This window comes from Capricornis sumatraensis, chromosome 2 (genome assembly GCF_032405125.1).
Source record: "Capricornis sumatraensis isolate serow.1 chromosome 2, serow.2, whole genome shotgun sequence".
Classification (NCBI taxonomy): domain Eukaryota; kingdom Metazoa; phylum Chordata; class Mammalia; order Artiodactyla; family Bovidae; genus Capricornis; species Capricornis sumatraensis.
The window spans coordinates 90007421-90031004 of record NC_091070.1 but is presented as its reverse complement, the minus strand read 5'-3'; the positions used below and the strand labels follow the sequence as shown (position 1 = coordinate 90031004).

At 40.5% G+C, this 23584-nt stretch overlaps 1 protein-coding gene across 1 annotated transcript in view; it reads left to right on the top strand.

The window, feature by feature from the left end:
* The window catches only part of CMYA5 (cardiomyopathy associated 5), a 98535-nt gene that overhangs the window by 46199 nt on the left and 28752 nt on the right, over nucleotides 1–23584 (top strand). The window contains exons 3-7 of the mRNA XM_068965538.1: nucleotides 157–7914; nucleotides 10740–10835; nucleotides 14474–14707; nucleotides 16240–16262; nucleotides 20660–20778. Coding sequence (XP_068821639.1) covers nucleotides 157–7914; nucleotides 10740–10835; nucleotides 14474–14707; nucleotides 16240–16262; nucleotides 20660–20778 — 8230 coding nt within the window. The remainder of the gene's footprint in view (nucleotides 1–156; nucleotides 7915–10739; nucleotides 10836–14473; nucleotides 14708–16239; nucleotides 16263–20659; nucleotides 20779–23584) is intronic.

Here is a 23584-nt window from a genome sequence, read left to right as displayed (position 1 = left end):
GATGATGTCTCCCTGTTGAGATCAGAAGGTGTTTCTGAGCACAAGACTGTGTTAGAAGAAGAGAAGGAAGACGCTGGATTCTATACCCCAGAGGTGGCCTCGTTACCTGAACGCTCCCTCCTACCATCCACAACTGAGGGGACTCCTGAGTGCCAGGCCCCACCGCTTTCAGCTGCCCCACCTGATCACGTAGTCCTCTCCGAAGAAGAGACAGTAGAAATGGAGCGGTACACACCCTCTTGCACCTCTGCTTCTGAACTTTCAGTACCACCATATGCAACACCGGAATCACAGGAGGAAGAAATTGTCCACACATCCCCTTTAAATCTAAAAGGTTCCTCCTCCCCCATGATTTTCTCAGAAGAAGAGCAAGAAGACATTGGACCTTTTTCTCCAGACTCGGCTTTTGTGTCAGAATTCTCATTTCCACCCTATGCAACAACAGGGAAGAGAGAATTTGAGTGTGATTCTCCAATATGTTTAACATCACCATCTGAACACACTATTTTGTCAGATGAAGACACTGAGGAAACGGAACTTTTTTCTCCAGACTCAGCATCACAAGCTTCCATCCCACCATATAGGATCCCAGAAATGAACAAAAAGGAAATTGAGCCTGATTCACTGTTAACTGCAATGGCTGCATCAGGATATTCCCGCTTCTCAGAAGCAGATGAGGAAGAAATTGCACCAACAACGACTACACCTGTACCTGAGCATCTAAGTTCATCACAGCAGCAAAGAGCTGAACCTTCGATGTCTGCACCTGAAGACTTGAGTCAGCTCCCTTCAACAAATGAAGCAGAGAAAGCAGAAATTAAGCCAGATGCTCAAACAACATCAACATCTGTATCTGAATATCTCATTCTGGCACAGAAGCAGAGAACTCGAACGTATTCAGAACCTGAGCCTGAAGACTTGGTTCCACCAAGTTTAACCAGTGATTCAGAGAGGGGAGAAACCAAGTCTTATTCATCACTAGCTGCACCACCTGCACAATCACCCACAGTAAAGGAAGAAACCAAACCTGTTTTGCCGGCATCTCAGTGTTCAGTTTCACCTGATTCAGTACATGCAATTAAGAAAGAACAAGAACCCGAAACATCCCTCACTCCAAAATCTGCAGATGAACAGATGGCTTTGTTAAAAGTTGAAAGTAAGGAAGAAATTGTGCCTGATTCTCAAGAAGCTATAGCACATGTATTGCGGGATCAAGAAATGGAGCCTCAGCCTCCAAATGTCCCAGAGTCTGGGATGAAAGATTCAGTTCTGCCTGACTTGGCAGATGAGCCAGAGAAGGATGTCAAACCCAACTTAGCTCCAACTGCGACATCTAAACTAGAACAGAGAAGGTTGTCAGAGAATGAGCCTGAAGTAATGAAGCCATATTCACCTCTAAAGGAAGCATCTTTATCTAGACCTGAGATTTCATCCGTGGTAGAAACAGAAGTGAAACTTGATTCTAAAGTAACTGGTCCACCTAGAGTGCTGCATTCAACTTCACCAGGAGTGGAACAGGAAGGTGAGCATGGACCACCTGTAGCAGAATTTTCAGCTTTGTCAGAAGAAATAAAGAAGGAAATTGAACCCAGTGCTTCAATAACCACAACATCTGAGACAAAGCACGATTCAAACTTAACCAAATTAGCAAAAGAAGAAATCCCAACAGACTTACCTCTTACCACCCGTGTAGAACATCCAGTCTTAACAAAGGTAGAAAAGAGTGAATTAGGAAGTGGTTTACCACCTATAGATGAGCACTCACTTTTTAAAGAAGAAGGCAAGGTAGCAATCAAAGCTAGCCCTTCTCCCACTGAAACTGCTGATTCACAATATCCAGCTTGGTCTGAAGTCAAGAAAGAAATTAAATTTGATTTACCTGCAAACATATCCTCTATATCAGAGCATTCTATTGTGTCAAAGGTAGAGACTGAAGACATTAAACCTGGGTTGGCAATAACCAAGACTTTGTCTTCTCAGCATCTAGATATATCAAAGGAAGCAAGGGTGGAAGACAAACAAGATCTTTCATTTCCTACAGTTCTCGACTCTGAATATTTGGATTTATCACAGAAAAAAAATTCTGTGTCTGCTTCAGAGATGTTGGGACCTGAACATGTGCCTTCACTCAGCCCAGGTGGTGAGATAAAGAAAACAGAAACCGAACTTCCTTCCTCACAGAACGTGTCACCTGCACCCAAATATATAGTCTCAAAAGGCAAAGATGAGGTGACAGCAAGTTCTCCTCCTGAGTTGGAACATTTAACATCAGAAGATTTAACTTCAACATTCTTAACCTTCGGTGGTGATAAGAGGGAACAGGCAGTAGAGACACCCTCTGTAATTCAGGGAGATTTCCGGTCAGAAAAACCAGGTCTCGCTCGGGCACCGCTGTCCATGGAACCTGAGAAGAGAGACAAGACACATCCAGTATCAGAATTACCTGATACTAGAAGTGCTGGCTCAGAATTCGCTGGTGATGTAAGTAGGCAAAGTGGATCCATACAGACAGAACATATAAAATCTCCCCTACCGGAAACAGAGGATTCTGTCTTAGCAAAGGGCCTACCCGAGCTCAGGAGCCGAGGAGAAGGAAAAGAGGAAAACAGGGAACTTCATGTGTCAACTACAGTTTCTGAAATTTCAGAGGTTTCTTCATATCTTAGGGAGGAACCTCAGATTCAAGAAATGAAATCTCTCTCTGCTAAGGTCGTTAGCTTAGGATCAAGGGAAGCATTTACCTCTCGACTTGAAGGAGACAGCCTAGAAGAACTTCAGTCATACACTTTATCCGCAAAAGGATCATCAGAAGAGCCGAACCGTTCAGCTGACTTTAAAAAAGAAGAAAAACAAGAAATAAGCCCCTTACAGCCAGCAGGAGATTTGAAGGCACAAGTGATAGAAGGTACTGTAACTAAGCTAAATGAAACTGACCAACCAAACTCATTTCATGTACTGCAGAGTATAGCAGAGCCATCAAAGGTCGCTTCTTCTGACCTCTTCTTGCAACAGAAGCCTGAAGAAGCCCTTGATTCAGATCAAGCTGCTGCATTGCCTGACATAAGCAGGTCTTTTGCAGATAAACAAGACCTGGGTATTAAACAAGTTTTGTTTATGAAAGAAAATTTGCCTTTGGAAGAATCAAAATTACTTCTGACAACTGAACCTACGGATGTTAGAGAAGTACACATGAAAGAGGCTCTTATTTCTCCAAAGGATGAAAACTGGATGCTGAAAAAGCCAGAAAGAGGCTTGGCAAGTCATCACGAAGAAAGAGTCATGGGATCTGTGCAGCTGGGTTCTTCTGGTACCAGTGACCTGATGACAGGGCAGCTCAAGCCTGCTCTGCCAGAGAAAGACCACATGCCTGAAATCAGAAAGCAAATTCTGCCACCTTCTGCAGCAGAACCCCACTTAGCATTCCAAGAACCAGTGTCTACTCTCGATACCTCCCGTGATAATATAGAGACCTTAGCAACTGAAACTTACTCTTCTGAAGACATAAAGCTGGCCCCCCAACCAAAATCTTTAGTTCCAGCTGGAAATGTGGAGAGAAGTGAGGCAGAAGTGAAGCAGACCCTTTCTTTTGTTGGGGGTGAAAGTTTGGTAGCAGAGAAAGCAAACACAGAAATTTCCAGGCCTTGCAAAGAATTCAGCCAGGAAGAAATCAAAATACCTTATGAAGGAGGCCTCCAGAAACCAGTGTCTGGCCCATCAATGGAGCAAGTCAAATCAGAAACTCCTCCCTCTCTTGTCAAAGCTGCCTGTGTCTTGGCTGAAGAGGCAGAACCTGCACTGGGCGTTGAAAAAGAAGCACATGGCCGTGTATCCCCTTTGCCTGGAGAGAAGCCATTAGAAGAATCCAATGTGTTTCAGCCAAAGGTTGCAGATGATGCTAATGAGAGAGGGAAACCACCATCCGTAGTGAAAGCACCCACACAAATAAAACCACTCTCCTCAACCCGAGAAAACGAAGAACCTCAACCCCTAGAGTCACCTGAGGTGATACAAAAGCCGCCCAAGGAGCAGAAGGCAGTGGAGCCAAGCATCTCTGAGGAAAAGGCAAAGAAAGGAATTTCATCTTTCACATCATGGGTGTCCAGTTTCTTTTTTAGATCGAGCACTCAAGATAACAAAGTTGCTGAAAAAGAAGATTTAGAAGCTCAGCCCAGCCCATCTGAAGAAAAAACAGTGACTGTGATAGATTCTGAAGGTCCTGCTCCAGCTGACGTTCATGGAACTGAGAAGCCAGTGGATCATCTATTCCCAGAGGCCAAACCTAAAACTGCTTCAGAATCCGCAGATTCTTTAGTTAAATCTGGGGAGCATCATGATTTTAAAGAAAAACCCGCATTGTTATCAAATGTAGAAGTCTCGCCACAGCCAAAATCCAGCTTTGAGGCATCTAGTGACGATTATGGAAAGAAAGAGGTCCTAGACTATTCGGAAGAAATGGACCTGACCTCAGTAGTTACTTCTGCTGACGGCGAAGGACATCTTAGAATCCAATCGTATTCTCCCATGAGTGAGAAATCCATTATGGAAGAAGCCAAAAATGCTATTCCTCTTCATGTCACTGACAGTAAAAGACTCCAGAAGCCAGAAATCGCCCCTCGATCTAAATGGAATATTTCTGTTCTTAAAGAAGAGCCAAGAAGTGATCAAAAAGGAAAACCACTCTTATCTGTTGATGCAACAGATAAGGTGCCACAACAGCCAGAACCAGCTTCATCGAGCTTTGCAAGTAAAACTATCACAGAGGAATCAGAGAAGCTGGAGTCAGCAATTTTGCCAGGAGAAGAACCTAAAGGCAGTTTAATTGATCTTGATGAAGACAGACTAGGGAAAGAGATGCCAAAACCCATTTCCTTGAAAATTTCTGAAGAGGAAATAAAACTCAGATCTGTTAGCCCAGCTGAGGAGAAAGGTAACTTGGGAATGAGATCATACTCCTTGGCAGAAAAGAAGGCGCTGGCAGAAAAACAAGAGACAGCAGCCCCATTAGACCATAGAGAAATTAATGAAATAGAGAAGGCAAAAATTATACATGGGCCTAGCCCTGTTAAATTGGAAGAACCAAAAGCTGCTACTGTGCGGCAGCAAGTCTATCAAAATGAAGACCACAGAGAAAGATACAAAATTATTGAGGAGGAGAAAGGAGAAGAAAAAGAAGAGCGGTCACATGCATTTTCAGAAGGGAGGGAGCAGGAAATACAGCCATATTCCATAAGTATAGCCAGGCATCAGCCCGAAGAGTCAGATATCTCTTTCCATCTTACTTGGGGTGAAACCCAACCATTTTCGTTAGTTAAAACTACAGAAGCTGCTGAAACATCAGAAACCACGATCTCAGAGGCTTACTCTGAAATCAGGGAAACAAAGGCAGTAGGAAGTCAACCACATCCATTAGAAGAACGAGAAGTTTTGGTGGAGGAAACCAAGGCTTTCCTTCCAGCGGATCTTCCTTATCATGATGAAATAAACAAGCCCTGTTTACCTAAGGAAGGAAACCTGGTACTGGAAAAGTCAAGCAGGGATGTGGTGACTCACAGAGAAGAAAAGGGACAGGTCATAGTGTCAGAGCTGCCAAAAGGTGGCTCAGTTGGTACTGCAAAAGAAAGTAAACAAGGCTCTCCATCTAAAGAATCTGAAAGGATTTTAGATCGTCCTTTTGGCGAAACAAAGAGCTTAGAAACACCTTCATATCTGTTGTCGTCTGTGAAACTGCAAACACTTGCTTCAGGAGCATCTCCAGAAGTTAGTCCAGAGAAGAAACAAGAACAACCACAGTCAGAAGTGACTCCAGATAGGCCTACAGTCCTTACTACTCAAACATCTAAAGATCTAACATCTGAAATGTTTGAACAGCCTGTTCTTGTTTCAAAACACCACTTGGAGGCTGTAGAAGATTCCCAAGTATATGAACCATGCCCTTCAGCAAGCAGTAACTATGCTCAATTTATAACTAATGCAACAATCAGGGCTGATGAAGTGGTTTCTAAGGAGCCTGAAGACACAAGTGTAAGAGATGAAGAATTTACAGTGACTAGTAAGCCAGCTGGACTTTCTGAAGAGCAGAAGAGTGCCTTCAGTATCATTTCTGAAGGTTGTGAGATACTGAATATTCATGCTCCTGCATTTATTTCTTCAGTTGATCAGGAAGAAAGTGAACAAATGCAAGATAAGTTAGAGTATTTGGAAGAGAAGATCTCATTTAAGCCTATACTCCTCCATGATGAGAGTGAGGAAATTGCTTGCCATAAAACACTACAGAGTAAGTTAGAAGATTCTGATATAAAAGTTATATCATTGAAAGAAGACCAACAGAAGGAAATTCATACAGCCAAAGAGGAGATACCCACAGACTCCGAAACTGGTGATTTAGCCTTTAATCAGCCCACAAGTCCCGATGAAGAGGATTACTTTGAAAAATATACATTGATTGATTATAACATCTCCCCTGACCCAGAAAAACAGAGAGCACCATGGAAATTAGAGGCAGGACTATCAAAGGAAGTTCCAGAAGAAACTGTCTCTTTCCCAGAACATTCAGAGAAAGGTGCCCTAGAACATGAATATGACTTGGTGAAATTAGATGAAAGTTTCTATGGACTCGAAAAGGACTACAGAAAATTATCTGACCCAGAGACCCAAAAGTCTTTGGTTATCCAAAAATTAACAGACAGAGATGCTCCAAAGAGCACAGACAGAGACGTGGACTCAAAGTCACCTGGGATGCCTTTATTTGATGAAGAGGAAGGAGTTTTGTCACGAACTCAGATATTTCCTACCACTGCAAAAGCCATCAATCCTGAACTTCTGGAGGAGCCACCTGCACTTGCATTTTTATACAAAGATCTGTATGAAGAAGCAGTTGGAGAGAAAAAGAAAGAAGGAGAGACAGCTTCTGAAGGTGACAGTGTGAATTCTGAAGCTTCATTTCCAAGCAGAAATTCTGACATCGAAGATGGAACAGGAATATATTTTGAGAAGTACATACTCAAAGATGACATTCTCCATGACACTTCTGTAACTGAAAAGGACCACGGCCAAGGTCTCGAAGAAAAGCCAATTGGTAAGGATGATTCATACCAACCAATAACTACAGAAGGGGAAATCTGGGGCAAGTTTGCAACTATTGGCAGGGAGGAGAGTCTGGAGGAAAAACAGAAAGCAGCTTACAGGGAAGGAGAATCAGTAGGCCACATGGAGACTCTTGACAGTGTAGCCATGCAGAGGAAAGCTCCCATCACTGAGGAAGTGAGAGTGGTTACCCAGAGGATAAGCTATGCGGTTCCATTTGAAGACACTCATCATGTCATGGAGAGAGTAGATGAAACAAGCAGCCAGACTGATGAAGCAGCAAATGCAAACCCAGAGGTCAGTCTTAATGTCCCAGTGCAAGTGTCCTTCCCAGAGGAAGAATTTGCATCTGGTGCAACTTGCATGCAAGAAACACTGCAGGAAGAACCTCAGATAATGGTTCCCCCTGAGCCGAGTGGAGACTGGGTCCGCAGCAGTCCTGTTCAGGATGAGTATGAATTTGCTGAATCCCTGAATTATGAAGTGGTTACTCAAGACACTCTTTCTGAAGACCTGTATTCAGAGTCCACCCCTGAAGATGTGTTGTCTCAAGGAAAAGAATCCTTTGAACATGTCAGTGAAAATGAACTTGTGACTGGAGCAGAACAAGGAAAGTCTGCTGAACAGAAAGAGTTGGGCATAGAGATGGCAGAACAAGACCAGTCACTATCAGAGTTGGTAACGGAGAAGGAACAAAAGGAAATGAAAACATCTCAGATTGACACATATTGCTACACATGCAGAAGCCCAATCTCTGCTGTTGACACGATGCTTGGCACTCACAAGGACCATGAGATTTCAACACTTGATACAGCTATAAGTGCTGTAAAGGTAAATAGATTTTAAAGTGTATAAGTGTGTAATCATACATAGACAATTAATCTGTTTTCTCAATTTAAAAAATGACCAATATTTGATACATTCATCTTTAGGCATAATAGTCTGAAAAAAAAAACTTAAGAATATTTCCCTAGTTATTTAGTTAACATCACTTTGACAGGCATTTACTGGGTACATAATATGTGCCAGTTTTTTTTTTTTCTAAATTATCTGTATACCAGCATAAATAACTGGCATTCCCAGTTAACTGTCTTTGAGGTCTCTTATTTTATAAAAGTAGCCCTTAACATTATACAAAAAAGAAATAATTTTAAATGCAAAAATACATGTTAGAGTATAGAACAAAATTTATTTTCTATTATCTACAGTATGATCCTTTAAAAATATACATTATATCATATTAAACAATTTTACTACAAGCTTTATAAAATGCTCAAGACAGTAAGACATTTAAAATTTTGATTTTCTCCACATTTCTTCTTTATTTATAAAATTGATGGTAGAAATGGAAAGTTTTTCCATTCCTTCTGGCTATGTCTATAGACTCCCAATGTTAGAAAGTTAGTCACAACACCTATCCTTATAAATATCTTACTTCTTAGAAATACTATTGGAACTCAAACACTTAGTCTTTAAGATTCTCACCTACCTTTCAATAGCCTTCTAACTGGAATCTCCACTCTTATTTCATCAATCTATTCTCCATGCAGTAGCAGAATGATCTAAAATTGCAAGTAATAGCAAAAACTGCGCACTTAACTATGGGCCAGGCAATATGTTAAGTTCTTTATATACAGGATATTGTTTAATTCTCACAAAAATCCTGTCACTGTCTTTGATTTGGAGGTAACAAAATGGGCTCAGAGAGCCCATTAAGTCCAAGATCATAGAAGACAGAACTAGGACTGGTACCTGGATCTGTCTGACGCCAGAGCGCGTGCTTTTGATGTGCATCTCTGTTACTCTGCTCAGGGCTTTCGTAACGGTAGTGGTTTTCAATATGATCATTCAGTTAGGTCACTGATAATTGTCAGATTCCTTGTGATTCAGTAGGATAACACATTTGAATCTTGGATTTTTTTTTTTCTGGAAAAATAATCCTTCTCAACTTGTATGATATTGGTTCTATTTTTACAGTGTGAAATTTTGTTGAAACTTTACCTAGTCAAGTTTGGGGGTAGGCCGTGGTTCAATTTCTTTTTGGACTCTCAGGCATTCAGATGCATCAGCACTGATGAAACATGTCCCATTCTTTGATGACACTTGGTTTTGTTAACTAACGACTACTGGGTACTGTCAGCACAAAGAGGACTTTTTTCCAGCCTTCTTAATTATGTTCTGTTTATCTCTGTGAGTTTTAGAAATTAAAAAAATAATTCTGTCTAAATCCTGTCAATTTAAAACAAATTTCAGAAGCAGAGAGAGAGATGATGTCTCCTGCTTTAAAACCATTTTAAAGTTCTTTTTATTTTTCTCCAGACCTTCTCCAAAGAGTATGAACAGAAAGTGCAAAACAAATTGACTAAGCCAGAGACTTGCTTCGTTCGTTAAATGGACTGTGAAGACTGAGTTGGTTGGCACTTTTTAAAAATTAAAAATAAATTTAAGAAGTTGTCACTTGAGAATTCTCTAGCATCTTGTGAGTGGCCATCTGTGATTTTTCGGGAACTGACGGCTGCATTTGTAGATTATCCAGGTCCTGGCTTCTCCCTCCACTCTATCCCCATTGTGGTGGATTATCGTTTATCTGTCATGTATTTCTTCCATCACTCTCTTCCTTCCCTCTTTCTCTCTCCCTTCCTATTCCATGTTAAGAGCTGTGCTCATCATAGGGAATAAAAACAAAAATAAAGGAACCTGGACTTGTAGCTCCCCCAAATCACACAGCATCCTGGAAATGCAGTGTTCTGAGTGAGAAACCCTCTGGGAGTGAGTGAAATGGTGGAGGGGGACTGGAGAGATGGCGAAGGTGTCTTGAGAAGGTGCAGCTTTGGCGAGCCTAAATAGGATAGAGTTCTAACAAACCAGGGCAGGGAGGACATTCTAGACACAGGGATTGCCTTCTAAAAAGGCACATAGGTGAGAGACTCCTGGAGCCCTGTAGAGAAGAGGTGGGGGCGTGAGCATGAAGCAGAGAACCAGATCCCGAAGGGACTTCCCACAGTGTAATCTCTCCATCATTCTGTGGATAGTGAATCAGGTGGATGGAAGCTCTTTTATTCTGTGTTGTTAAGTTTTGCAGGAAAGATCACAGCTACCTTTATAACTAATACATACTGTTGAGGGTCATTAGAATCTTCAGATCTCTTTAGTAGATAGTTTTCATTGTTTGGTGTGCTAGATTTCAGGCCTGGTGACTTCTCAGGGTCATGCGAGGCAAGTGCACCTGGAACCATTGGTGCAAATGTGAGGAGGTTTCTCAGCTATGTTGGACCAGTGCAGAGAAAAGTCTGCTATCTGAGAAGAAAGACAGTGTATAAAAATTGAGGCCTTACTAAGGAGAAAGAATTCAATTCATAGTTCACTAAAACAAGTATACTTTGAATTCACCAGCTGACCAAGAAGGCCTTCCTCTTGCATAGGAAAATAAACTGTTTATTGCTCTCACTCATAAGCTTCCTAATTGTTTATCAGACATTACCTATATAGTCAATTTAGATGAAGCAGCAAAGAAAATTTAAAAGTTGATTTGTTTGTGAACATGATATAGTGTATCTCTACCAAACATACTAAATTTATAAGGAAATTGGCACTCTCTGCTTGAAGTTCTTTTCTCAAATGTCATATACTAAGGATAGCTTCATTCTTTTCTTCAGGTTCAATTAGCGGACTTTCTAGAAGATTTGCAAGAAAAATCCTTGAGGATTGAAGCCTTTGTTAGTGAGATAGAATCCTTTTTTAATACCATTGAGGTAAGTTACCTTTTCCTTTTTACTTTATCCCAATTCGCTTAAAACATCACAAGTAAATAAAGCTAAAATGACCTGAATTTGGGTTTGTGTGTGCATTTGTGGTTTGCCATTGTTGGTTTTGTTCCATTAAAAGTAGTCCCTAAATCTTCCCTCTGTGTTATCAGTGAGATTACTTCCTGTCTAAGGATAAATGATGTGCCCTTAAAAACACATACACATATGCAAATAGGGTACTAACTATGATAGGGCAAACACTTTACATGCTTGTCCAATTTGATCCTTACAGTAACCATATGAAATGGGAGTTATTTTTGCTCCCATTTTATAGATAAGAAACTGAGATTTAGAGTTAAGTATATTACCCAAGGTCATAGTAAGTTTATAGCCAAGATTGGAACTTACTTGCTTTACCATCCTGCCTTTCACTGGGTTAGCTCTGCAGAGATGCTCTAAAGCATTGTCCAGTGTTCCATGCTAAGGACAGATGAGTGTCTCTCATGGTATCACTGTCTTTGATGAGTTCATGCCGACCCTGCTCTCTCTGCCGTGAAAGAAGGGGATAGGGACGCTCCTTTGATATATAAATTCAGCCCATGCTGGGGTCCAGCCCCCGCAGGATCCAGGGTAACCCTCAGGAGAAATGGCATTGGTGAATGATTTAGAGCGAGATAAAGAATATCAATAACCTCAGATATGCAGATGACACCACCCTTATGGCAGAAAGTGAAGAGGAGCTAAAAAGCCTCTTGATGAAAGTGAAAGAGGAGAGCAAAAAACTTGGCTTAAAGCTCAACATTCAGAAAACAAATATCATGGCATCCGGTCCCATCACTTCATGGCAAATAGATGGGGAAACAGTAGAAACAGTGTCAGACTTTAGTTTTTGGGCTCCAAAATCACTGCAGATGGTGACTGCAGCCATGAAATTAAAAGATGCTTACTCCTTGGAAGAAAAGTTATGACTAACCTAGATAGCATATTCAAAAGCAGAGACATTACTTTGCCGACTAAGGTCTGTCTAGTCAAGGCTATGGTTTTTCCAGTAGTCATGTATGGATGTGAGAGTTGGACTGTGAAGAAGGCTGAGCGCCGAAGAATTGATGCCTTTGAACTGTGGTGCTGGAGAAGACTCTTGAGAGTCCCTTGGACTGCAAGGAGGTCCAACCAGTCCATTCTGAAGGAGATCAACCCTGGGATTTCTTTGGAAGGAATGATGCTAAGGCTGAAGCTCCAGTACTTTGGCCCCCTCATGGGAAGAGTTGACTCATTGGAAAAGACTCTGATGCTGGGAGGGATTGGGGGCAGGAGAGAAGGGGATGACAGAGGATGAGATGGCTGGATGGCATCACTGATTCGATGGATGTGAGTTTGAGTGAACTCCGGGAGTTGGTGATGGACAGGGAGGCCTGGCGTGCTGTGATTCATGGGGTCACAAAGTGTCAGACACGACTGAGTGACTGAACTGAACTGAACGGAACTGAAAGAAAGAATGTTGTAGATAAGAAAATAGAGGAGAGAAAGAGACTGATATTCCTTGGTTTACACAGAAAGCCAATAAAGCCCCGAGACAAGGAGCTTGCTCTGTTCACGGAGGCCGTAGGTGCCCTACCGTTCTCCTGAGGGATTGAAGACGCAGAACCTCTTCCTGTTCAGGTCTTAGAAACCCAGGCAGATAAGTGAACGCAGAGAGCCTCTATGCTCCAAGGGATCAGCCTGAAAAAGAGAGTAAGAGAGAGAAAGAAAGAAAAAAAAAAAGACACGGGGTGACCAAGCTTCGGTGAGCGAGGCCCATTACTTTATTTTCAAAAGGGACTTTTATACCTTGACTTGTACATAGAGGGAAATAAAAGATGCAAGGTCATGCAGAATCAGCCCAAACACTCCAGCAGTTTTGCCCTTATCGAAGCCAGGATTTTTTCTGCATACCTTTCCCACAAATGATGTTGTGTACATTGTCTTCTGGCCTTGGAGGCCTGTGAACATTTTATGACCCTCTTTTGATAAAGGCTGCTCAACCAGAAAACTTATTTTCCCTCAAAGTGTTTTTTCTTTATATTTCTAATCTATGTCAGCCTCAGAAAATGCTAAACAGAGTTACATTTCTCATGGAGCAAAGGTGCAGTGAGTTACAAGAAAGAACCAATTAGCTCAAAGGCCTGATGTGGTTACTTTCAAGGCTATACTTGTTTTTCTTACATTCCAACTATGTTAACTAATGCACTCCCAGGTGCACAGTGGATAAGAGATATGGGAACTTAGCAACAAGCATTGGCCCAATAATGAAATCCTACACCAGCACTACTCTAATAACTTTTAACTCTTTGAAAGGGTCTATGTTTTAGGCTTCCTGTACCTCTCACAGTTGGGAGGCTGTAAACAATCATAAGCGTAGCTGCAAGACTCTGGATATACCTGCCAAGCAAGCTAGAATGCTAACAGAGGGGGTTTGATTTGAAATATTCCTCTCATGTCCAGGAGACTTATTAGCTAGAGCCCTAAGTTGATTTTCTCCAGAGAAAGGTGGTCAGGGATAGCCCCCTGTTAACATCAGGAGAGTTGGTGAAAGTCATAAAATAATAAAACAGACAGATTCTGGTTTGGTGGTAGATGCTCGAGCTGGTCTAGGGAGCACCTCAAGTCCTGAAGCCTTGCTTATCAGGTCTCTTCCACATGACCTTGTCATGGGTGGGATGGCCCGTGCTGGCTCCCGGCAAGCCCAGACATCCTTACTTATCAGTCAGGATTGACAGACTTCTGTGGGAGGCTGGAGTGCAGTTTCCCCAGCACTCCTCGTTCTAGCTTGCTTGTGAAAGATCTGCTTAACTCCTGTTGTAAATCAGTTAAGTGAAAGTGAAGTCGCTCCGTCGTGTCTGACTCTCTGCAACCCCATGCACTGTAGCCTACCAGGCTCCTAAGTCCATGGGATTTTCCAGGCAAGAGTACTGGAGGGGGGTGCCCCTGCTGGTTATTTTTAGTGCTGTTGCTGCCCAACCTCCACTGCCACCAAAGTGTTCCTTTCAGACAGTAAACAATATGATCACCTCATCACTAGCCCTCTAGTCAGGAAAATCCTGTAGATGGAGGAGCCCGGCGGGGTCACAAAGAGTCGGACATGACTGAGAAACTGTCACACACACTAGTCAGGACAGCTAAGCATCAGAGTTTGTCCAGACAAGCCATGTGGTTTCTCCGACTCTAGCAGAAGGTGCCTCTTCCCTGGAGAGCATCTGTGGCTGTGGCACCCTGTCCAGTATCCTCGCTGTTTCCTCCTCCACACTCTGGTTTTAGTATAGTGGGAAAGATGGCACTGAACCCTCTTGGCTACCTGATCTTCATTCATTGTGATGTCAGGTTTTGTCATGTGGGAATGCAGGTGGGCAAGACTTCCCTACAGATATTTTTGTGTTTGTGTTTCATTAACTAAATCCTTCTAGATTGTCTCTTCTTACAGTGAATTCTGTTGCAAAGATAACTATGGCAAAGGAGGTTGATAGGCTGAAAATTCAGATTGTGTACATCATCTGTGATTCTCTTACCAGAATGCCCAAGATTAATTCTTTAAAAGGCTAGTATTTCTCGTGAAAAATACATATACTTCTTTTTTCACTCAGAATTGGTTTTTTGTTTTTAATTTTTAGGAAAACTGTAGTAAAAATGAGAAACGGCTAGAAGAACAGAATGAGGAAATGATGAAGAAGGTTTTAGCACAATATGATGAGAAAGCCCAGAGCTTTGAGGAAGTGAAGAGAAAGAAGATGGAGTTCCTGCATGACCAGATGGTCCATTTTCTGCAGAGCATGGACACTGCCAAGGACACCTTGGAGACCATCGTGAGAGAAGCCGAGGAGCTTGACGAGACCGTTTTCTTGACTGTAAGCACCATTTCAAACAGATCCAGACACCTTGAACCCAGTCTGGCCCAAGTCTATTTTTAAAAATTCAACTTTTGCTATTTCCTGAGATCATATATATCTCTCTGGGGAGTTTCTATAATTCTCATTTAAAAATTATTAGGGCATGCCAGATGCTCATGGAAAAGGCCCATCCAGTCCTTAAAGCCATAACACCCAGATCCAGCAAAAGGGCACATGGAAGCCAGCCTGCAGCATCATCTGTCCGTTCTGTCACGATGATTGATCACCTTCTAAGAGGGAGGGAAAGCAGCCTGAAAACTTTATTTGTGCTATGCTGCCTGTAGGTGCAGGCCTGATCTTGCAGTGCCCATCCCCACTCCACGCCCTAATCTGAAATGACCTCTCGACCATGCCCTCTGAGCCTCACCAAGCGGAGAGCAACATTTTGGTATGCTTTCAGCATGCAAGAGAATGACATAGAATGATACTTCTTTTAGGTATCGTGTTAATCTTTTTACAAGGGTCTTCCTGGGGACCAGATTCCTTAATTCAGACAAGTACCTGTGCACAGGGAATCCCTTGGGTGCTCCTCCAGTTTCGCCCAGAGGCAGCTCTTTGCTCTCCCAATTCCCTAAACCAGCGGTAGAATGCTGGTTCTCCTCAGAGCCAGGATTAACCAGGAGTGATGGCGATGTTTTCCTTGAGGGCAATTCCAGACCCAGTTGTCAACTCTGAGGAAAGCACCTTTCTATGATGAGCTGTCAAAGCTCCTCTGTCCTCCCAGCCCTTTAGTTAAGACTGGAGATGGAGCAAGGCAAAACCGGGCAGAAAATTTGGGTGGAATGGATGTGGCATCCTCAGAGGAGGGTGAAATCATTCAGTTGCATTATGCTTAATTAAGGCAAAGCTTTAGTATTTTAAAATTAAGTACCTCATGTGAAGTATAACATTAATAAAGTGCTTTGTGTTCCCTAAGAATCTTACCTGGGTTTGATAAGAGTATTTTCTTCTCTCTAGAAGAACAAGTTGTGAAAAAGAAAAGCATGTTTTTCCTACTTATAAAAGTGATATATATGCAGTTTAGAAAATTTGGAAAATATAGAAAAGCACAGAGAAAGTATCATCTAGAGATAACTACTGATTACATTTTGTGCTCTCTCTCTCTCACACACTGAACATATTTCAGTCATTTTACTTGCTTCAGAGAATTCAGTTCTGGAAACTAATTCATCTGTTAATGAATAGAGAGAAGCAGAGCGGAGGCAAAGTGTTGCCACTTTGCTGATGGTAGAGAGTAGACCTAAAGCCCCCCTCCATCCGAGACCCCGCTCCCCACCCCTTCTGAGCACTAATTCCTTTGCTGGGTGGAATGAAGCCCCCCAAAGGAAACAACCTCAAAGGTAGCTGAGGAGTGTAATGATTATTAGAACATACACAATCTTAACTCTCCAGGGCAGTTTTTCTTTATGGTTGTTAACTAGTTTCTCTCTCTCTCTCCCCCCACCCCTTTCCCATCTCAATCTCTCTCTCTGTCTCATTCCTCCGTTAAGTCATTTGAGGAAATCAATGAAAGGTATAGAAAACGTGGCACAATGTAGTGGTGGCTGAGAAGAGCATGACTGTATGCTTTATTTTTAATATTTTGGTGCTTTATAGAAAATGAGCTGCCAGTTTAAAAAGACATACATTTAGTGAGCTCCTGGATTTGCACTTTTAGCTACAGTGCTTTTAAAAGCTAAATGAAAGCTTTTGAAAGAAAACTGCATGTGCTTTAGTTAAATAACAATTATCATAATGTAGGTTTTTAACTGCTTCCTTGAGATGTAATCTGTATTTCCAACCTAATCTAGACTAGGCTATCTTTTCCGTCACTGCGTACAGAGCATTTTGTATATGCTTCGACTTATTGGTTGTATATGAGTATTTGAAAGGATCATTCATATCTGCCTTGAGCAATTTGATGACTTATGTAATCTTTAATGGAATGTTCTCTCATTTTCTCTTCAAAGGACAGGCGTGCATTTATCTTCTCTTTCTGTTCAGCTGACCTAAATGAATCTTCTTTTGATTTTTGTTTCGTGTTTGTTGTTTTTAACACTGAATCTAAGAGAAGTTCTTTAAAGGCAAAACACTCAACAAGAAATCAGGAAGTGTTGTTTATAAAAACACGTAACAACAAATCTTTGTTTATCTTCTGAGCATCTGATAATGAGATGCTCATACTGATCTGACTCATTTTTGTTTCTGCCCCATAGACAGGCTTGAGGTCTTTCCAACAGGCTGAGCCTAATGTCTTTTTGTTTTTTTTTTAAATCAATTTTACCCTTTTAATGTAAATTTCTAAAACTGTGAATATCATCTTCAGTTTGCTTCATTCAGTCTCAAATTGTACAATAGCATAAAGTAAAAAATCAGGAATTTGTGATATATTAAAATATATAAAAATGGTTTTCAGTTAGAAATCTGATTTTTTAGATGAGAACCACACAGATGAATCCTATTTACCTGTTAAGGAAATCTATTCAACAGAATATTGCCAATATGTAAACATTTCTTCCATAATTTAATCATAATTAGTATGAAGAAAAAGATATAGGCAAGGAAATAGAGAATGAAAAAATTGATAACAAATGTATAATGAAACTAAAACTTCCCCCTTAAAATTTATGTTTCATATCTACATTAAACTATATTTACAACTTCTGGGAAAAAAAAGAATATTGCCAAAATGCTTTAAGAAAGCAATTTGTATATTAATACTGGCAATAATCAATAAGGGTTTTATTACAGTGGCTTTGTTATAAATAGAATTACTCAGGGAGCTTTAAAAAATGCTGATGACTGAGTCTTATGTCCTGAGATTCTGGCTTAACTGCTGTGGGGTGTGGCCAGGGCATTTTTAAAGCTTGCTAGGTGATTTCAATGCACAGGCAGGATTGAGAACCTCTGGTTTATAACAGCCTGTCCTCTGGCCCAGTGGTGCCACAGACTGGCGGTGCCTGAATTTCCTGTGTGGTGATTCCGGGAGCTGTAGCCCAGATCTACTACAGAGAATCCAGTAGTGGGACCAGTTCTGGACCAGAACTGAGACCAGTTCTGACACAGGAGCCAGACGCACACTGTGCAGGTCTGAAAACTGATACCCAGGCCTTGCTCCCAGTTTTCTTTATTTTTTTTTTTAATTACACACTTCTTCTAAGTATTATTGATGTTTATTTTTACCCCCCAAAGTATATGGATTTAGAATGCCATTCCGTATGCACTGGACAGCATACAGGCATTTTTGCTTATTTATTATATTTCATCTGCTTGTGGAAGAAACTAATCAGCACGAAAGTTTAGTGAATGAAAATTTGCAAATGCATTTGCCTTTAAAAATGCTATAGTTTCACATTTTTTGCTTTTCTAAACATTAGAATATTAACTTGCTAATATGAGTTGACATGCGTTTAATTCTAAATACCATTTCTTTGGTTTTGTGCTTGAACTTGTTCATCTGTGTGTCTTTTTAATTAATTTTGATCTCATTGTCCAATTGGCAATTAATTAATCTTTGCTAAAGCTGCATGTTGCCAAAAGGAAAGTATACTTGGGGTAACCATTATTTTTCTGTAAAGAAAAAAGATAACAAAATTCAGGATTTGATGAAGAAATATGAACAATTAAAGAAAATCTTGTTAAATGTGCACACATGGGATGAAGATTGATTTTTTTCACTGAAATGAAACCTTTCAGGTTCTCATGATAACTTGTACCTTAAAGTCTCAATGTTATTGGTGTTCCTATGAGAAATGCTAATTTTCTAGTTTCTTCCCCTTGCTGCTTTTTCTCCCTCTCATCGTATTATATATCTAAAGGCAATGCTTGCATATTAAATCATTTTTCACAACACCAAAAATGCTTAAATTAAAGAATGCTGTCAAGCATATTTAGACTCAAAATTTGCATATTCTGAAAAACACATTTGCTTAGAAAATGCTGTTCTGTTAAGAGGACGCATGCTTTTTCTGTTTTGCTCTTTTGTGTTATAATAATGGAAGAGAGTCTCAACCATTTGTAGGACCTGCTCATAAAAAGACATTGGCTTGCCCTTACACACACTGATAAATTTTAACAGATCAGTGCATAAGGGAAAATTCAAACATTTTACATGTTTTATCTATAGCTACAGCTTCTGTGCTATGAAGAGTCCTCCATTTAGTCAGTGACATGTACTGAGAGGGCTTAGTATATGCACTCGTAGCCCCTCTTTGTTCATTTTGAGTCTATTATTTCTACCCTCTGCATCCCTAAAGCCTTAATTAAGGTTCACGTTGCCTTCCCTCATCTAGAGCATCCTGGGGCCTCCCAAGTGGCTTCACTGCCTTTCCATGTGCTGGAGATCTTCCTTCAGACTCATGTCAGGGTGTTCTTCTAAAATTCCCTTGTGTAAAACCCTCTGTGACTCTCTTTGCCTTAAAGGGCAAAATGGAAACTCTTGGTGGATGTGAAAGACTTCCCAGTCAAGTCTCAAATCACCTTTCTAGTTCATCTCTAATTGTCTCCATTTCCCAGTTCTCAAGGTCCATGGTCCCCTGTGGCCCTTGAGTGTGTCTTACTTTTTTATAGCCCCATGCCTTCATTTATGCTGTTTTCTCAGCAACACTCATACTCTGTTGCCTAGGAAACTTCTAAAGATCCTTTAAGACTCAGCAAAATCACCTCCTCTTTGAAGCCCCTAATGGAGCATCTCCCTCAAATCAGAAGATAGTGAATTTTATTATTCGTAACACTTGTAAGCATAGTGAACATTCGTTAAATATTTCAGTTATATTTTATCATGTTTTCCACTTATACTGATAAATTTTCCAGGCCTAAGATCCTGATATTCTTACCCAAAGGAAACCTTATCCTCTTATTGATTCACATATATTTATGGAAAGCGTACTATGTGCCAAGAAACATATATTGTAGAGAAACCAGCAAAGTCCTTTTTTGGCATGTAGATTATACTCAGGTGAAGTAGACAAAAACAAATAGGTTGTAATGAGTTTGAGGAAACAGCACAACAGAGTTAAGTAAGAAGAAGCAGAGGTCTGGCCTCTCTGAGGGGCTGACATTCTAATAGCGATCTAAATTAAGTGAAGCAGGAGCCACACAGGTGGCTAGGAGAAGAAAAGGCTTAGAGTTTACTGCCCAAACCCCAACGTTCATGGAGTTCCTAATGGTTGACTTAATTTCTGGAAGGTATTTTCTGTCCTCTTGAGTAAGGTACACAGAGGAGAGCTCACCAAATTTTAGGCCCTCATGCTAAAGATAAATGCTTTTGCAGTCCTTCCTTCCCCTGTTTCCCTCTTCAGAATCAACCCTTTTTTTAAGTCCATATTTCACCTGGATGCCAATGATGAGCGCATCCCTCCTAATAGGGTCTTGAATATAAAGAAAAGTTAATAATTTATATACTGTGGCTTAATTTAGTCTTTCAAGAATAGACAGACTTTATCCTCCTTTGTTGCTGACCCAGTGCCTGGCACTTAGTAGATGTGTGTATTTTCTTGAAAGACTAAATGGCTAGATATATAATATTGAGAGTTGAAAACAGCAAAGACATCACAAAGTATTTGACTTTCCAGATGGGCTCTGAACCTTTTTTATCTTTAGGGAATAAAAACAATCATTCAAGTGTAATCATTTTTAGGACTAACTTTATAGAGGCAAAATTAAGAATGTATAATTCAATGGAATCTGTTCAATTTAAGGATATAGGAATGGAGTTTCTAATATTACCAGTTGCACTAAAGAATCCTATGAATAGATTTTAGATATATCTTTCCAGATTTTGAAACATTTTAAATCCTTTTTGGCTACAGTGCCTCACAAAAACCACCACCACCAATACCAACAATAACTTCATTTTGAATAATTGTTCTTAGCTTTCATTATGTATATGTTAATAATTTCTTGACTTATACAGAATTATTTTCCCAACAGGCTGCTTTCTGCAATGGAGAACACTGCTTCTTTAGAGAAAATGCCTGCCGCATTTTCGCTCTTTGAACATTATGATGATAGCTCAGCAAGAGGTGACCAGATGTTAAAACAAGTGGCTGGTAGGAACTTTGATATATTAATTACCTCAGTGAAATTTGGCAGTTATTTCTTGTTTGTTTTGTAAAGTTTTTGAAGCTAAGGAATTATAACTGGAAAAGGAAAAATCTTTCTTGTAAGAATTTAAAGCTAGATTCTGAAATAAAGTGTGAGACTGGCATACCATTTCAGTTATAAACGGCATTTCCATTTGAAGCTTTGTGACTGTGCTGGAATACTGAGGAGGCGGAAGGACGGAGCAGTGGAATCAAAGGGTCTTCTCTCTTTTTTTTCTAAAGAAGATTTCTCTCTCTTAGAGATTATTTGCTTCACGCCAGCAGCCAGGTATAAAAGGAAAGATAAATCAAATATTTTCATATATGTTGTACAGGTTTTTCTTTCGGAGTGGCTTTCCCCTCTTCAGTTGAGTTCTTTTTCCTTTTCTTCAAACTAAACAGATTAACGTAGAGAACTAACAGCTCAGCATCATGCTGTGTAGCCAGGAGCCTCCTCCTGCTCAGCTGTCAAAAGCATCCTGCCGACTCTTCAAAATACTTTTTTAATGTGCTATTTTAACAAACAAGACAATGAAATTTATTTAGATTTTTTTCAAAGCTACTGTGTTTCAGTGAAGTAACCAAGTTTCACTTAATGTAAAATGTACTCCTTAAAAGATGCTATAATCTTGCAAAGCAAACCATAAAGACAATTTCTGTTTTCAAATTGAGAATTAATTTTTATTCCCGTGAGGAGTTTTAATTTAGTAACTAGTAAAAGTCTACTGTGTCTTCAAAAAACTGAAAAACAAAAAAGCTCCCCCCCAACCCCCAACACTATATAAAATGAAACATTCAGTTATTTGTCCTAATGGATTTTCTTTAGGTATATCTCAGAACAAAGGGGTATTTTCTTATCATGTCTTTAAGAAGCATTTGAATGGAGCCAAGATTGCAAACCAAGAAATTCTGGTCAACAGAGTAGCTCTTTAATTTTTAAGGGATTAAAAAAAAAATTATTTGTTTTAATTGGAGGCTAATTACTTTACAATATTGTGGTGGTTTTTGCCATACGTTGACATGAATCAGCCATGGGTGTACATGTGTTCTCCATTCTGAACCCCCCTCCCACCTCCCTCCCCATCCCATCCCCTAGGGTCCTCCCAGTGCACCAGCCCTGAGTACCCTGTCTCAAGGACATTCTTTTGAATCTGATGGGCAGTGAGGGGGCATTTTGTACATTTCAGAGGTCACAAAGTGTTAATGGTGCATTCACAAACAGCACATGTGGCAGTCCCAGTAGTTCCAAGTTCTTAGGGGGGACTGGTCTGTGAGATTTGAATGCCACACATTGGGCCTCTGCTTCAGAGAGCATAACGAGAAACAGAGCAGCCCTAACGGTTTACCCTGCTTATGTGATGCCGGGCAGGGTGGAGACTGTTTCTAATCTCACAACTCTAGGAGACAGGTTTTATTGTTATTCCCATCTGACAGGTGAGGAAATAGACGGAACAGAGACTTGTTTCTCATATTGCTCTAGATACACAGCTATTGGGGATGTGTGTGGCAGGGGTGTTTGGCTTTCAGAGTCTCTGCGCTTGATCCACTGGTCTGCACCAAAGAGGCTGAGTGTATTGCTGTGAAAGGGGGGATAACCATAGATTCGTGACACCCCAAGGCTTCTTGACTCTGCTCCTTAGAACTTTAAAAAAAAAAAAATTTGTGTAAAATAAAATTGACCATTTTAACCATGTTGAAGCCACCATGGTACAACCATTACTGCTAATCCAGCTCCAGAATTATTTTGCAAAACTGAAACTGTGTATCTGTTAAATAGCAGTTCCTCATTCCTCCCACCCACACCCCCAGGCTCTGGCAAACCACCCTTCTACTTCCTGTCTCTATGGATTTAACTACTCTTAAGTACCTCATATAAATGGAATTCTGCAGTACTTGTCTTTTTTGCGACTGGCTTATTTCACTGAGCATCACGTCCTCTAAGTTTACCCGTGTTGTACCATGTGTCAAAATGCCCTACCTTATTAAAGCTGAATGAATCCCATTGTATGTCGATACTGCATTTTGCTTATCCATTCACTTGTTGATACACTTCTGAGTTCCTTTCACCTTTTGGCTACTGCAGATAATGCTGTTCTCCTGGGGACTTTCTTGAAAGCTCAGTTGTGTGGGAATCTGTATCCACTACAAGTACTGAAGCCAGGCTGATCTAATGCTTAGCTCATTGAGCACGACAGCTCTTTATGGGCATGCTCTGTCAGGCAGAGGGAATCCATGGGGATGATGCCTTTGCCTAGTTCCTTAGCCTATGTCTGGAAGCCTTAAAATCATTTTGCATTTTTGGCATCACTCTTACTCAAGTTTCTTACTCTAGAAGTGTAAATAGTGTTGATAACGTATAAAGTCAGAGCCTCTGATGTTCTTGTGCCGCATAGGAATTGTAAATCGAGCCACTGTTAGTAGATTACATACATGGAATATTCATACTCCCTTTTAAATTTTAGAATAGTTTAAGCAATAAAAGTGATCCTTGTTTTGAAATAAGATGTTTTAGTGTCATTGTTTTTAAAGGAGTAGGTTAGGTAGAAAATTATTTCTAGCCTACATGCATTGCTTAGTTCCCTACAACTGCCTATTCCTTAAAATTTGTTGATTTGGGAAGGGGGCTCAATTATCAATTTAAAGTTTGCTAAGCTACCTGATATAAAGATTTCTGAAAAGATATTACCATTTTAAAAAGCAAGTAAGGCTCAATGTATAATTCACAGAGGAAAAGGGAGCATTTTCATTGTTTGTTCTTCAGAAAGTTCTCCAG